We start from the raw sequence: 14,861 nt of genomic DNA on the forward strand, positions 1-14,861 counted from the left end.
TTCGTAAAATGATAAGGATTAATTCATGGAAGTAATTTACAGTTCAGCACATCTAAGAGCTGATACCTCCACCAAATTCATGAAGAACTTAGAAGAAGAAAAAAAATAGAGTTATTAAATGAATTATTAGTTATTACATACACCCTACTGATAAGCATGAACTGCACCAAATTTATGAAGAGAAAAAAAGGTTAAACAGTTTATGAAACATCACTGAAGCCCTGATCAAGTTCAAGGAATTGGCTAACCCACTCTAAATTCAAAGTAGTCTCATTAGAGAAATCAAAGAATTCATCCACATCAAAGTCACTTTTTGAGTCATCAACTCCTTTAGATGTATTCTCCTCTCCACTCATTTCTTCATTGACTTTATCTTCCTCCCTATTTTCCTGAACAGTATAGCCATCTCTTGTTGCGGCTCCACTTTGCTTCTCCTCCTGCCTTAACTTCTTGCTCAAATGAGAATTCCAGTAGTTCTTTATCTCATTATCTGTTCGGCCCGGTAATCTTCCGGCTATCAAAGACCACCTAAGATAATTTAAAAAAAACAATTATAGAAAATCCAACCTTGACCATATTCAACTATATGGACATAGAAGTTAGAACAACCATGTTAATATATATTGGTCTATGTTTGACATGTGAATTAATTAACCTGTTTCCAAGTAGTTTGTGGAGCCTAAGTATCAAATCCTCTTCTTGGTCTGATATGTTTCTCTCTTGATGTTAGGCCTCAAGTAATTCAACCATCTTAGCCTGCAACTCTTGCCGCATCGGTTAAGACCTACAATAAGCAAAGACTTATTAAGCCTTTGATCAAAATTTAGGAACTTCATTTTCATAACAAATATAGTATTGAAGTTAGCAAATTTAGAATTCAACTTGGTGAAATTGAAAATGACCTGCTTTAGTTGCAATTGTCGTCCACCTTTTAGCACCATGGATTGCAATAACCTCAGCCAGTTTTCTATCTTCCTCAGCTGTCCATGCTCCCTTGTTGACTTCCTTCTTAGTTGAAACACTATTAATGGCTTCCATTACCTTCACTTCTCTTTTAATAGACCTATCTGCCATGGAAACCATTAGCTTTTGTTTGTGTTTGTCTAAATTCACAGCGAGAGAGAGAGAGAGAGAGAGTTTATGAGGCTTGGGGAGCTTGGTATACTTATGTAGAGGGTGTGTAGTTTTGGTTCTGTCTATCATCTACCTTTCTTGGTGGGGGAGAAGAACCTCAACTACCGCCTTCTATATATACGTGTGAGAATAAGACATGAACTTTGAGAGTGCGCAAAGAAAAAAGTGACTGATAATGGCTTGATGATTGAGCAATTGAGAGTGCTATAAAGTTCTTACATGCTAAATGTGCTACAACAAAGGCTGCTAAAGAAAAAAGGCCTTTAATATTATACTAGTTGCGCATATGCCTGACTTTAGGAAAAAAAAAAGAGAAAGCAAAGGTGACAAAAGCATTATAATAATTGGTGAAGAAAGAATAAAAAAAGAAGAAGAGGAATTATCAGATGGCTGTGGTAAAAGTTTATCAGATCCCCAGGGTAGAATAGGTTTGTCATTTAGTAACTATTGGTAAAAATTAGTGATTTTTTTGAGAAACAAAAATTAGTGATTTTAATCTGTACAGTTTACTTTTTGCATGTGCAAACATATTGTAATGAAAGGCATGCAGATTTCTACTAAAAGGTTTGGTGACAAAAGGGTAAGCTAAGAGATAATCAGATAAATGCATTACCTTTTTTCGATTTTTGTAGATAAATACAATACTTTTTTTTTTTTAGCCTCAGAAAGAGAGAACCTTATAGTGAGTGCATGAGGAACTGTTTTGATTGGTGGGTCTTCTTCTTTGCTTCAGTAAGGGCACGAGATGTCTGACTTGTCTACAGTACTGGACCATATATCCCTCGTACAGCTCACACACACTCTATTTTAATTTGTTGTAGACCTTATTAAAACAGTCTCACTTATTATAAAATTGTAGATTATAAAGATGTTTGATTAGTAATATATCATCCTAAATATTTGAGATGGACCATCAAATTTATAGCATTAATGTACGATAGTGATGTATAGAAATTATTCTAAAAAGTAATGGAACGTCATATTTTTCATGAACATTGAAACGTCACTTTTACTTTTTGTTAATGCGTGTGTTCAAAATTCTTCGAAAACCAAAATATTTTTTTTAGGTATTCTAATCCCCTGTTCTATATACACAATCAGTGGTGGCTCCAAGATTTTTTTTGAGGGGATCATTATGAAATTTAAATTAAACAATTTTTAATAAAAAAGATAACTTGATCATTATTTTCATTTGAACCCCCTGACTAGTGTAACCGCCCCTACACACAAGCTAATTATAGAGAGGAATCCCTAGAGATACTTTTGAACTCAAGATTTTATGGATTCCCATGACGTCTTAAAAACCACTAGACCAACCCCATGAGTTAATATCACCTTATTTGGGTTCACTAATTACCCCATTTTTTATATGCATCAATCACAATAAAATATATCAACATTGCAAAATAATAATAATAATAATAATAATAAATATATTGTTACTTACAACTTTAGCAAATAATCCATTTATACTATTCTAATACATTGTTTATTTGCTCAAGAAACCATGTGTTTTCTTGAGGAAGTCAGACAAGAAGAAAGGTCTATGCAAAGTGGGAATTAGGTTGAAGTATGCTTTAATTTAAAGGTTAGGTGAATATGGGGATGCTGTATATGATTCAGTTGTATGATATATTCCTTGGTTAATNAAAAAAAAAAAAAAAAAAAAACACCAACAACAACAAGGGCTATTCAACCAACTGATCAACAAATGAAAAAACAAGTTCAATCCATACAGATACAGCACTACTAGCGTACGCTAATAAGGTCAAGCAGGGTGATATATCGATTTGCATCTGCATTGTGTACTCTTAGTCTCTCTTAGATATGTAGCCACTAAATGTCACTGAAGCTAGGCTAATTGATTCTGCTAAACACATATGGTTGTGCCTTGCAAAAGTTGTCCCATTAAAAGTTAAAGATATCAGTATATCACGTGTCCTTGAACATAGCCAATCAAATGCATCCAGAGAGAAAGAGACAGGAAGTCCATAAAAGAGACAAGGATTTTCATACGAACTGAGGCGGCAAGCTGTTGTTAGTCTTTACGTGGAACTATTACTGACATTACTTTATTGATTAGCATTAAGAAGGTGCTACCTCAATAGTTGTGAAAATAATTCTAAATATATAGACTTACTATAGCCATAATAAGGCTAGGAAAAGTTTCAGCATGAAAGGTCCCTACTCTTTTGTGATGAAAAAAAAGAAAGAAGAAAGAAAAAAATAATCCGATTATAGATTCAAAAGCTTGTCATAACACAGTAACCTATATGCCTTTCAGGCTTTCACAAAGTGTTATGCAGTAATCATCTGGACATGAGAATGCTTTGTCTTCTTTGTCGCCTTTAAAATGTTACAAATTATGTTAGCACAAATATTAATTAATGTATATGAGCCACACATGGCCTTTTGTCTCATCATGCTTGTATGCTTTAACTCTTGTCCACAATAATGTGGACAATTCCTTTCTCACTTTTATCATAGCTCTTTACTATATATCTTTACACCATTTTTTTCCATCACCAAAGCTGTACTGTCATCGATTAAGAACTAAATGCCAAAATTTTCATTACCATAGTGCTTTTCATATTTCTATTGCCTTAGGTTGCTGGCCATGAATTATTTTTTCTTTTTTCCTTTTTCCATGGCCAGGGTGGTATGCAATGATTGATGTAGAAGAAAATGAAAAGGAAATTTAACTTCGTAAAATGATAAGGATTAATTCATGGAAGTAATTTACAGTTCAGCACATCTAAGAGCTGATACCTCCACCAAATTCATGAAGAACTTAGAAGAAGAAAAAAAATAGAGTTATTAAATGAATTATTAGTTATTACATACACCCTACTGATAAGCATGAACTGCACCAAATTTATGAAGAGAAAAAAAGGTTAAACAGTTTATGAAACATCACTGAAGCCCTGATCAAGTTCAAGGAATTGGCTAACCCACTCTAAATTCAAAGTAGTCTCATTAGAGAAATCAAAGAATTCATCCACATCAAAGTCACTTTTTGAGTCATCAACTCCTTTAGATGTATTCTCCTCTCCACTCATTTCTTCATTGACTTTATCTTCCTCCCTATTTTCCTGAACAGTATAGCCATCTCTTGTTGCGGCTCCACTTTGCTTCTCCTCCTGCCTTAACTTCTTGCTCAAATGAGAATTCCAGTAGTTCTTTATCTCATTATCTGTTCGGCCCGGTAATCTTCCGGCTATCAAAGACCACCTAAGATAATTTAAAAAAAACAATTATAGAAAATCCAACCTTGACCATATTCAACTATATGGACATAGAAGTTAGAACAACCATGTTAATATATATTGGTCTATGTTTGACATGTGAATTAATTAACCTGTTTCCAAGTAGTTTGTGGAGCCTAAGTATCAAATCCTCTTCTTGGTCTGATATGTTTCCTCTCTTGATGTTAGGCCTCAAGTAATTCAACCATCTTAGCCTGCAACTCTTGCCGCATCGGTTAAGACCTACAATAAGCAAAGACTTATTAAGCCTTTGATCAAAATTTAGGAACTTCATTTTCATAACAAATATAGTATTGAAGTTAGCAAATTTAGAATTCAACTTGGTGAAATTGAAAATGACCTGCTTTAGTTGCAATTGTCGTCCACCTTTTAGCACCATGGATTGCAATAACCTCAGCCAGTTTTCTATCTTCCTCAGCTGTCCATGCTCCCTTGTTGACTTCCTTCTTAGTTGAAACACTATTAATGGCTTCCATTACCTTCACTTCTCTTTTAATAGACCTATCTGCCATGGAAACCATTAGCTTTTGTTTGTGTTTGTCTAAATTCACAGCGAGAGAGAGAGAGAGAGAGAGTTTATGAGGCTTGGGGAGCTTGGTATACTTATGTAGAGGGTGTGTAGTTTTGGTTCTGTCTATCATCTACCTTTCTTGGTGGGGGAGAAGAACCTCAACTACCGCCTTCTATATATACGTGTGAGAATAAGACATGAACTTTGAGAGTGCGCAAAGAAAAAAGTGACTGATAATGGCTTGATGATTGAGCAATTGAGAGTGCTATAAAGTTCTTACATGCTAAATGTGCTACAACAAAGGCTGCTAAAGAAAAAAGGCCTTTAATATTATACTAGTTGCGCATATGCCTGACTTTAGGAAAAAAAAAAGAGAAAGCAAAGGTGACAAAAGCATTATAATAATTGGTGAAGAAAGAATAAAAAAAGAAGAAGAGGAATTATCAGATGGCTGTGGTAAAAGTTTATCAGATCCCCAGGGTAGAATAGGTTTGTCATTTAGTAACTATTGGTAAAAATTAGTGATTTTTTTGAGAAACAAAAATTAGTGATTTTAATCTGTACAGTTTACTTTTTGCATGTGCAAACATATTGTAATGAAAGGCATGCAGATTTCTACTAAAAGGTTTGGTGACAAAAGGGTAAGCTAAGAGATAATCAGATAAATGCATTACCTTTTTTCGATTTTTGTAGATAATTACAATACTTTTTTTTTTTTAGCCTCAGAAAGAGAGAACCTTATAGTGAGTGCATGAGGAACTGTTTTGATTGGTGGGTCTTCTTCTTTGCTTCAGTAAGGGCACGAGATGTCTGACTTGTCTACAGTACTGGACCATATATCCCTCGTACAGCTCACACACACTCTATTTTAATTTGTTGTAGACCTTATTAAAACAGTCTCACTTATTATAAAATTGTAGATTATAAAGATGTTTGATTAGTAATATATCATCCTAAATATTTGAGATGGACCATCAAATTTATAGCATTAATGTACGATAGTGATGTATAGAAATTATTCTAAAAAGTAATGGAACGTCATAGTTGTATGATATATTCCTTGGTTAATTTGCATCTATTGGAATGCTTAATGTTTGGAATGGCATGGCATATTGGATCTTCTGTATAAGAGAATAAATCTATGTTAACAATCTCCATGCAAATATTCTTGTAGTTCTGAGTTTCTGACCGTTGGATCTACTTATCAATGAAGAAATATTGAGTCAATCATTGAACATAATGAGATGTCATTCAACGTGCCCTAGAGTTTTTATTTAATGAGTTTGGTTACTGAATTCAGAGACCCTGAATGAGAGAAAGATCACATGCAGTGTGCAGGGAAACAGAAAATAATCAAAATTAATGTGTATTAATTAACAAAGCCAACATTGTTAGAGGCCAAAATTTTTGACAGATTAGTCTGAATAATGTCAAACAGCAAAACCATAGTGTAAAATAAATAAATATATATGATGCACGGTTTACAAAGAAGGGACCCATTCAGACGTTCAATATTTTTCTTTACACAAACAGAATCAGACATGGATTCTTTCGAGATTATGACCAATATTTCACCCCAAAACGCTTCACTTTCTTTTTGTAATAAAACAGCTGCTAAAGAAGTATTAAAAAAAGAGAGCTCAAGAACAGTATGCAGCAATGAAACTTTGGTTTATTCTTGGTCTTAACTCATATATTGTAGATAATATAACTTTGAATAAAGCTTTTTCAAGTAAGTCTTACAGTCAATTTTATCTGTTATAACATTATGACTGAATATTGTTTTAGAGGCCAAGGCTTATTAAATATTTTAATTTAAGTACTAGTTTATCCAAATATTAAGCACATGTTTAAGGAATTATATAAGATGTTTAAGTAATAATATGATTTTAGCAATAAGATAAGATAACTTTTTATGTTGAGGGTGAGAGATGTTTAAGGAATCTAATGGGTTTGGAGTTTGGACCTAACAATTTATATCCTTACTAACTTTCTTTATTTTTGTTCGTTAGCTAAAAGCTTAGTTATATACGAAAATATAAGTTCTTTTACTTTTATAATTTTAAGAGTGCTAATTAACGTTACTGAGTCACTCATTATTTTATCTCAATTAAAAGGGTTTGGACTCGTAAAGAGTTTTAAAGTTCAACTAATTGGTATATTTTGGTATTTTAATGGAAATATTCAGAGTTCAAATCCTTCAACTACCGTCTATTAAATTATAAAAAGTAAAACAAGAGTTTGAATTCAATTATGTTTGTTGAGAACTCAAACTCAATATGTGAGGACTTAATATTGAGATATAATCACAAACATACATTACAAGTATTTCCTTAAATGAACAGGGCATCCCTTAACAAAAATTCTAAATTTATTACTCCAACATGGTTAAATGAAACATTAATATAACACTAACATCTTAAATGAGACTTATGTTTGGTTATTAACTTTTGTATTCGACAGCAATTCATGGAGTAACAGTGACAAAAAAAAAAAAAACTCTTGTATTTCCAAGGGCATGTGAACAAGTTACGTACAGAGCTGGCAAGCCAAAAGACATTCTGTTCAGAATGATCCTTGTGTAGCACAGAAAAAGACTCTACTTTGTTGATTGCACTATGCAGTTTGCACACCCCAGAAAAGAGCTTATTTTAGTGTCTACTGGAACTACTAGTAAGTGCATGGAGCTGAAAACAATTTTTTTTTTTTTTGGGAAAACGATCTGAAAACTTTTCAATGATAATTAGTATTGGAAAAAAAAAAGTTAATGAATGTTTTAAAGATATTAGTTTAAAAAATATTTTAAGAAAATTATTATGGAAGAAGAAAAAATTAATTTCACAACTTTTTATATTTCATATAAAATTGTCCATTATCAAATGCTTTAAGAACATGTAATTTTAATTTTAACGGAAGAAAAAATATTTACTTTAGTATACATGTATGGATAATACTTTTTCATGTATTATTCATACATGAAAAAGTATTATTCATATGTACATCCTAGATTATTAACTTTTCCTTTTCCTTTGTCGGAAGTTGCATTAAATTATCTAAAGAACACTATATATAGCAATATGTCTATCATATATATTATCATTATCATGTCTATATTTCAAAAGCAGTAAAGTACGATTCTCACGTTAATGGGTTGAACTTATGGCAATTTTTAATTTGAAACCATTTTTATAAAAAATATAAAAAAATAGTCAAAAAATTAATTCTTTTTTTTTTATAGGTAAAAAAAAAATTAATTCTTTTTTCTCATAAAAAGTTTTTAAAAATATTTCCTAAATAATAACCTTAATGTATCTGTTAACTTTTCCCTTTAATTTAATAAATTTTTTTTGATAATTTAAGCTTCTTTTTTTCTTTTCTTTTTTGAGAAAAGATAATTTAAGTTGAACCTTAAGTTTCACTTTTAAAAAAAAGTTGAGCCTTTAGAAGTTTATGCTTTTATATCTATAGTCTATACTTTTACTTATTTATTTTTTGGATAGGAATCTATAGTCTATACTGGTATAAATGATTACCATGGACTCCAATTTTCAATTCAAAGGTGCTTGTGCTAGCTGCTGTTAATTTAAGCTAGGACATACTAAAGACTAATTGACTTGATGAGTTAAACCTTAAAAAGAACAAATTTGACTACCAATATTAATTAATCTGATTTTAATAATCTGATTTTAAAAACCTATAATTAGACTACCAATATTAATTAAATTAAGTTTGATACTTATATTAATGAAATTAAAAATGTATTTTTTTCCCTCTTATTTTTTTGCAGCTAGCCATGAATCAAAAAGCCACATCCATAAGTTATAAAGAAAAGTCAGTTTTTCTATTGTGGGACCTTTTTGTCAATGTATTTATTTATTTTCTTGATAGAATTTCAATTTATAGTTTTCATTCCATGATAATTGTTTTTGTTAATGCATTTATTATCAACCTTTAAGCTAACATTTGGTTACATTAGTTTCATGTTTAGATGATCTATACATTATGTTGTCATGCGAGGTTTTTTTCCCATTATAATTTAACCATGGTCATTTCCAATATGGTGATAATTAAATGAGCAAATTGTTCTTAATTTATTTAATCACACACACACAAACATATATATGTGTGTGTCTCTAAAAGTTACCTGAAATGGGGAAAAAAAAATTTACCTCAAATGACATTTTAAAATTATTATGATGAGACTTAGTACCCGTTTGGATATTGATGAAATGCGTTTGTGTCTGCGTTTCTTTTTTTTTTTTTTTTTTGAGAAGCGCATTTTTGTGGATGTGGTGGCTTTTCCAATAGGTCCCATGCACTGTTTACGGGACTCACAAACCTCAACCTCTTTTTTCAACAAAACTTTCATTAAAAATGGGTCTCATGGCGCTATTCACACATCTAAAAATTATTTTGCTACAGTATTTTCAGTTTTCAATTTTCAGCAAAATAAGCGGTATTTAAACACACCCTTACAAAGACAATATGAGTTGCTTTTACAACTCAAACTAAGAAGTAAGAATTCGAAAGATATAATAATTATCACTAGAATATAATGCCCTTTAAACTTAATATCACTCCTCAAGTCTTTCATGATAAATAAGATATGTTAGTTTAGTATTTCTTCGTGCATATTGAAATATTCATGACTTCTAAGCAAGTATTTTTTTCTAATCTGTACTTCTTATTTTTCAAGCCTTTGCTGAATTACTTCAAAAATATCACGAGGGAGCAAGTTTGTCACTAATATTATATATTTGGTCCAGCACTAATAGTCTAATACTATTTATATTATTTTCACGTTCTATATGCAATATGTATCTATAACCCTCTTTCGCTTATCAACCAAGAGTTGATACATTCTATTTTATCATTACTATATGATCCATTCTAGATTATTGTTGGTATCTAAGACCAAATATATGCTTTACAATGTCTAAAACTGGTTCCTTTACGCCAAATATTTGCCTAACTGCGGCTCAAAAACTGGTTGATGATATAAACTTTAAAGCAAATACATGTATACGAGTTCACAACAGTTAAAAATAAAACAACACACAATAATAATAATAGTAAAGGGTACAAAAGACTTAATAAAAAAAGAGCGAAATAATGATATAGACATGTATGCTTGCTCAATATATAATACAAACATACCTTACAGACTCTAAAAGATAGTAGTTAGCTCCTTCCACACTTACTGAAAAACTTTTAAAAGAAAAGGGCTTTCTACTGTTTGGGAAGTATGTGTTACAGTACTCGTTGATTCTTTTTTTTTTTTTTTTTTTTATGAACAGTAATCGTTGATTCTTATAAAACCAGTTTGTTCTCCTTTTATAGGAGAAGAGAATTCGAGTAGAAGAAGACAAATACATCAAGTTATTGCTATCTACCACTGTTTGACAAATGAAAGTATCTATTATGTTTGATTAAAGGTGCCATGTACAACAAAGACAATGGTGCCACCTAAATCTGTTTGCTTTGGGTGGTCCAGTCTCCACATCTAGTCACCTACAATAATTATGTTTTACATAATGTTCATGAAATTATACATTCAGACGTTTAAATCATATGAGATTAATTTCAATAATTTTTCCCACAAAGCGACAGATATTGCATATCTTACCTACATTTCAAAAGCAAAATAAAGAAAAATCCAGTGTAAATACCAAAATAATATTTTCAATAAGAGAATTTGAAGAGAAAAATGAAAGTATGAACTTTAGTAGGTGAGTTATAATTTGGATCTAAAAATTACGATTTTGATGTTGAGAAATGAGAACCAAGAATTTTCAAAATTTTATGTTACAACACAGAAGAAAGTTCAGAAAAATTTCAATGCTTCTATTTTACATTTTTACTACTATGCTATTTATATTTAGAAATTCCATAATCAATTAAACCAAATCTCACATACTAGTTTATTTTCCTTTCAAACACAAAGTTATATTCAATCCATCATTGACTTACTATGGTAAAAGTCATCATAATTTTAATATTTGGGAAAAAAAATTTCAATGAATAAGGAGGAGACTTTAAACTTGCCTAAGATTAGGTGAAGTCTAAAAAATTAATTGTTTGAATAATACAACTACCTAATAAGAAGTAGAGGCTAAACAAATTGTACAAGTAATTAAGGTGTTAGTTACCACTTGCCATACGGGCATTATGACCTACGAATAGGAAGACCAGTTGGTTTGAATAGTAAACAAAGAAAAGGTAAATACTAAATTATCCTGTCGACTTTTTTTTTTTATTTTTTTATTTTTTTATCATTCATATATAAATTTGAGGACAAAATATAAGAAGACAAAATAAAAATTTTGAAATGTAAAATGATAAAAATAAAACCAACCATGAACAGTGCCAAAAGTATACTTTAGTAGAAAAAGAGAGAGAGAGAGAGAGAATTCGTTGGTGAAACTGATAGTAGGGGCTCCATATGCATAGTATTGGGTAGTGAAACTAGAAGCAAGCATAAAGGAGAAACCTTTTCTAAAAAATAAGTGTGATCTTCATTGGGAACGAACAACCAAATGTGACTGAAAGACATGCCACTTGGGTTTGGGTGCGCGAGTCTAGGATTGAATTCTTGTTGATATGAGATCAAAATAAAGACCCAAATCAAAATAAAATAAACAAATTAATATATATAAGATCGAACATTTAAAAAATTATGAACATTCAAAAGCTTACTTAGGTAAATAACATTTCAAAATGTCAAAAGATTTCCATTTTATATAAAATTTATTTAGTTTATGTTCTACGGCAAGCCAATTACCGGAGTAAATATATATAGCTCACTCTTTATTCATTTTCTAAGTTAAAATTTTTGTTATTCATAAGAAAGTTCTTTTATGTGTATTTGAGATTTGACTTTTGTGCTTCCATTATAATCCTCTTAGTTTTAAGTAAAAATTCCTCCTCAACACCATCTATTGGTAGAGACCTAAGTTTGAAATAAGTAAATTTTTGTTATCCATTTGTTATTTTGAGTTATATTTTTCTTTTTTTCTTTTCTTTTTTATTTATTTTATTTATGTCTTTATTTTTTAGAATTTTATATATATAATTTAAATATTATTGATAGTCAAAAGCCTACCAATGCATAAAGGCTCCGATTCGAGCAAAAGCCTTAACGGGGGAGGCGAACATCTTGATCAAATCGATTGAGAATCTCATCATCTGTTAGGTAGGCCAATCGACCGACCGAGTTGGGCTGGGCGTCCATGTCACAGAACCTTTCTTTCTAGCCAAGAATCCCATCATTGATCGAATCGGGGTGGAACAAATTTTCTTTTATTTTTTATTTTTTTTACCTCTTTAAAAGTCTTGTAAAAATATTATTGGATAAAAAATGTAAATTGTCTATTTAAAAAAAAATTATGTTAATTAATTTTAAACTCTTTTTTTTTTTTTTACATAATAACTCATTTGGATAGATACTTATAATGTGGTCTCACATTTGACTCCAAAATTAAGAAATAAAATTTTCTCTAAAAATAAATAATTTAAGGCACATGGCGCAAAATTAGACTTTAATTATAGAATCTAATTGAATTTTCTCTAAACTTTATATATATATATATATAGACTTCACTTAATACCACCATAGTGAACTACATGCATTATGTTATATGTTGAAATCACAAAATTTACACTTTAAAACTCAATAATTTGATTTACATTTCTATCTTTGTTTTTTTTTTTTTTTTTTTTTTTATCTCATAACAGCAAGAATTCAATACTAGACTATTTTTATTTCTGTCTTTGTACGAGGTGCGTTGTAAGATGCTCTTATTTCGTCAATAATTTGATTTTTGTTAAAAACAATTGTTGCTTTAATAAGTCTAGCATGTCCCTCGTCCTTGAGTTAATTAGGCCAAAAAAAAAAGCCTGAACATAATTTCTAAAGTTACGATTTTAAAACTTTTTTTTTTTTTTTATAAGCATCCGATTTTTTTTTTCTTTATGAGAATAAGCATACGATTTTATTAATGAATAAAGATTTAAGTTCTCAAAAAATAAATATTTATATTATTACAAATATTAACAAGGTGGGTACAAGCCATTAAAGAAAAGTTAAATTAATAAAGCCCTATTCTTGAATGCATCAAATTTTTAAAGCGTTACTATGTACTAGGTTGTCCACTTTGAGACAATTTATTTTGTTCAACTTTTTGAGAGTTACACAGTGAAAAAAAAATATTTAAGGTAGTTTGTTCATTCTACTGACATTAAATCGCAACCATGCCACAATTACATTTTAAAAAATATTTTTTTGCCCCTTTGGAGAATGATTTATTTTACTTCTTATTTTTATAAGATTTGACATATATCATGACATAGAGACAACGTACCCTTATCTAAAAATGATTGTGTCACTTTCATGGCACGCCTTGTTTATGAGGATCCAACTTTATTAAAATTGTTACTTAGAAATCGGTCTTTACTTAATGTATGCATGTAATATTAGTATCACCTATCAATATTGGACTATATTTACTAGTTACTTGAAAATTTTAAATATATGTTAAACTTTGAAGAATCTGTCTCTCAAAATATATATATATATATTTGTGGGTATGGTAGTTTTATCAATAACATGATTGCCCATAACAAAATCTAGATCACATTCCTTTAACTCATGTTACATATTCTAGATATTTTTAGTGTTTTTTTTTTTTTTTTCATGTTAGATTGTGATATAAATATATAACATAATAATGCCAATGTCAATGATTCTTTCTTTTCTTTTTGTCATTTTGGATAGGTAGCAACAAATTTACAATGATTTTTTCGTTTCTTTTCTTTTTTTTTTTTTTTTTTTTTTTTTAAACACTAGAAAGAAAAGTTACACAGTTGGTGACAAGTTCCAGCTATAGTGCATAGGAGAGATGGTAGCCAAGGCAGCTATATTGTATACATTGTTAATAACATAAGATGGCACAAAAAAGAGATTAAAGACAAGGCCAAGCTGTTTCAAGGATAACATATCTGCAACATAGGTTCTTTCCTGCCAAGAAGGGCTACAATCCCTATTGAACACTTGAAACAAATTTACAATGTTACATATGATAGTAATATGTCATTTTGACATATTCTTTTTTTTTTTTTTTTTTTGGGTAAGAATGGCAATTTCATTAACTAAGCAGAAGCAGAAATAGAAAAGTTAGAGCAGATACGCTCATACACAGTGCCAATAGAATCTAAGCTAAGCAAAAATGTTACATCAGAAGGAGGAAAAGAAAAAGACAAAACGTCTTGTGACAATAAAGCCCTTCTCCTTGCGAGTGCATCGGCGCACTTGTTGGCTTCTCTAAAGCAATGTTTGATAATAGTTCTTGGAATTTTCTTCAGGTTCTCCTAGCAATCTTCCACAATCACATCATTCTCATTTAAACTCCCACATGGTTTCTTCAAGAGATCCACAACCAATTTTGCATCCAACTCTATAATCACAGCTGGAAGATTTAACTCAATCCACATATTTAAACCATCCCGTAGCGCCCATAATTCAGTTGTAGCGCTGGTAGCAGCGATTCCAATTGCACGAGCATAACCTCCCACTCATTCACCATTAGCATTTCTAATAATGCCCCCTCCCCCAGCACGGCCAGGATTCCCAAGAGAAGCTCCATCTGTATTTAGCTTGTGCCAATTTTGTGGGGGTGGCTCCCACTTGACAAAAATTGTTCCCAAGATCCTTTTCTTACTCTCATTAACACCAAGAAAGGCATACTCAGCTATCTTAGCAATAATATCAGATTTGTAAATCTTGTTAGGTTCTTCATTCTTAAAAACCACTCTATTCCGGTGTAACCATAGGTTCCACACTCCAATGGGAAAAAGGATCCCCCATGGAATACCCAGAGCACAAGGTTGCTGTGATTTACAATTGAGATGAAGCCAATCTGATAGGTTGATTCCAAAGAACAAGTTGGGAAGCA

The 14,861-nt window shown here is 30.8% G+C and overlaps 1 protein-coding gene and 1 pseudogene across 1 annotated transcript; both read right to left on the minus strand.

Moving 5' to 3' along the window:
- On the minus strand, nt 1-1,379 carry LOC136061083 (transcription factor WER-like; annotated as a pseudogene).
- Nucleotides 1,380-3,837: 2,458 nt separating this feature from the next.
- On the minus strand, nt 3,838-4,897 carry LOC112020715 (transcription factor MYB114; the record flags this gene model as incomplete). The annotated part of the gene is given in 3 exon segments (XM_065767930.1): nt 3,838-4,365; nt 4,493-4,622; nt 4,741-4,897. Coding segments are annotated over 3 exon segments (594 nt in total). The 3' UTR covers nt 3,838-4,037.
- Between the last annotated feature and the right edge of the window lie 9,964 nt (nt 4,898-14,861).

Source organism: Quercus suber, unplaced genomic scaffold (assembly GCF_002906115.3).
Source record: "Quercus suber isolate HL8 unplaced genomic scaffold, Cork oak 2.0 scaffold_864, whole genome shotgun sequence".
NCBI lineage: Eukaryota > Viridiplantae > Streptophyta > Magnoliopsida > Fagales > Fagaceae > Quercus > Quercus suber.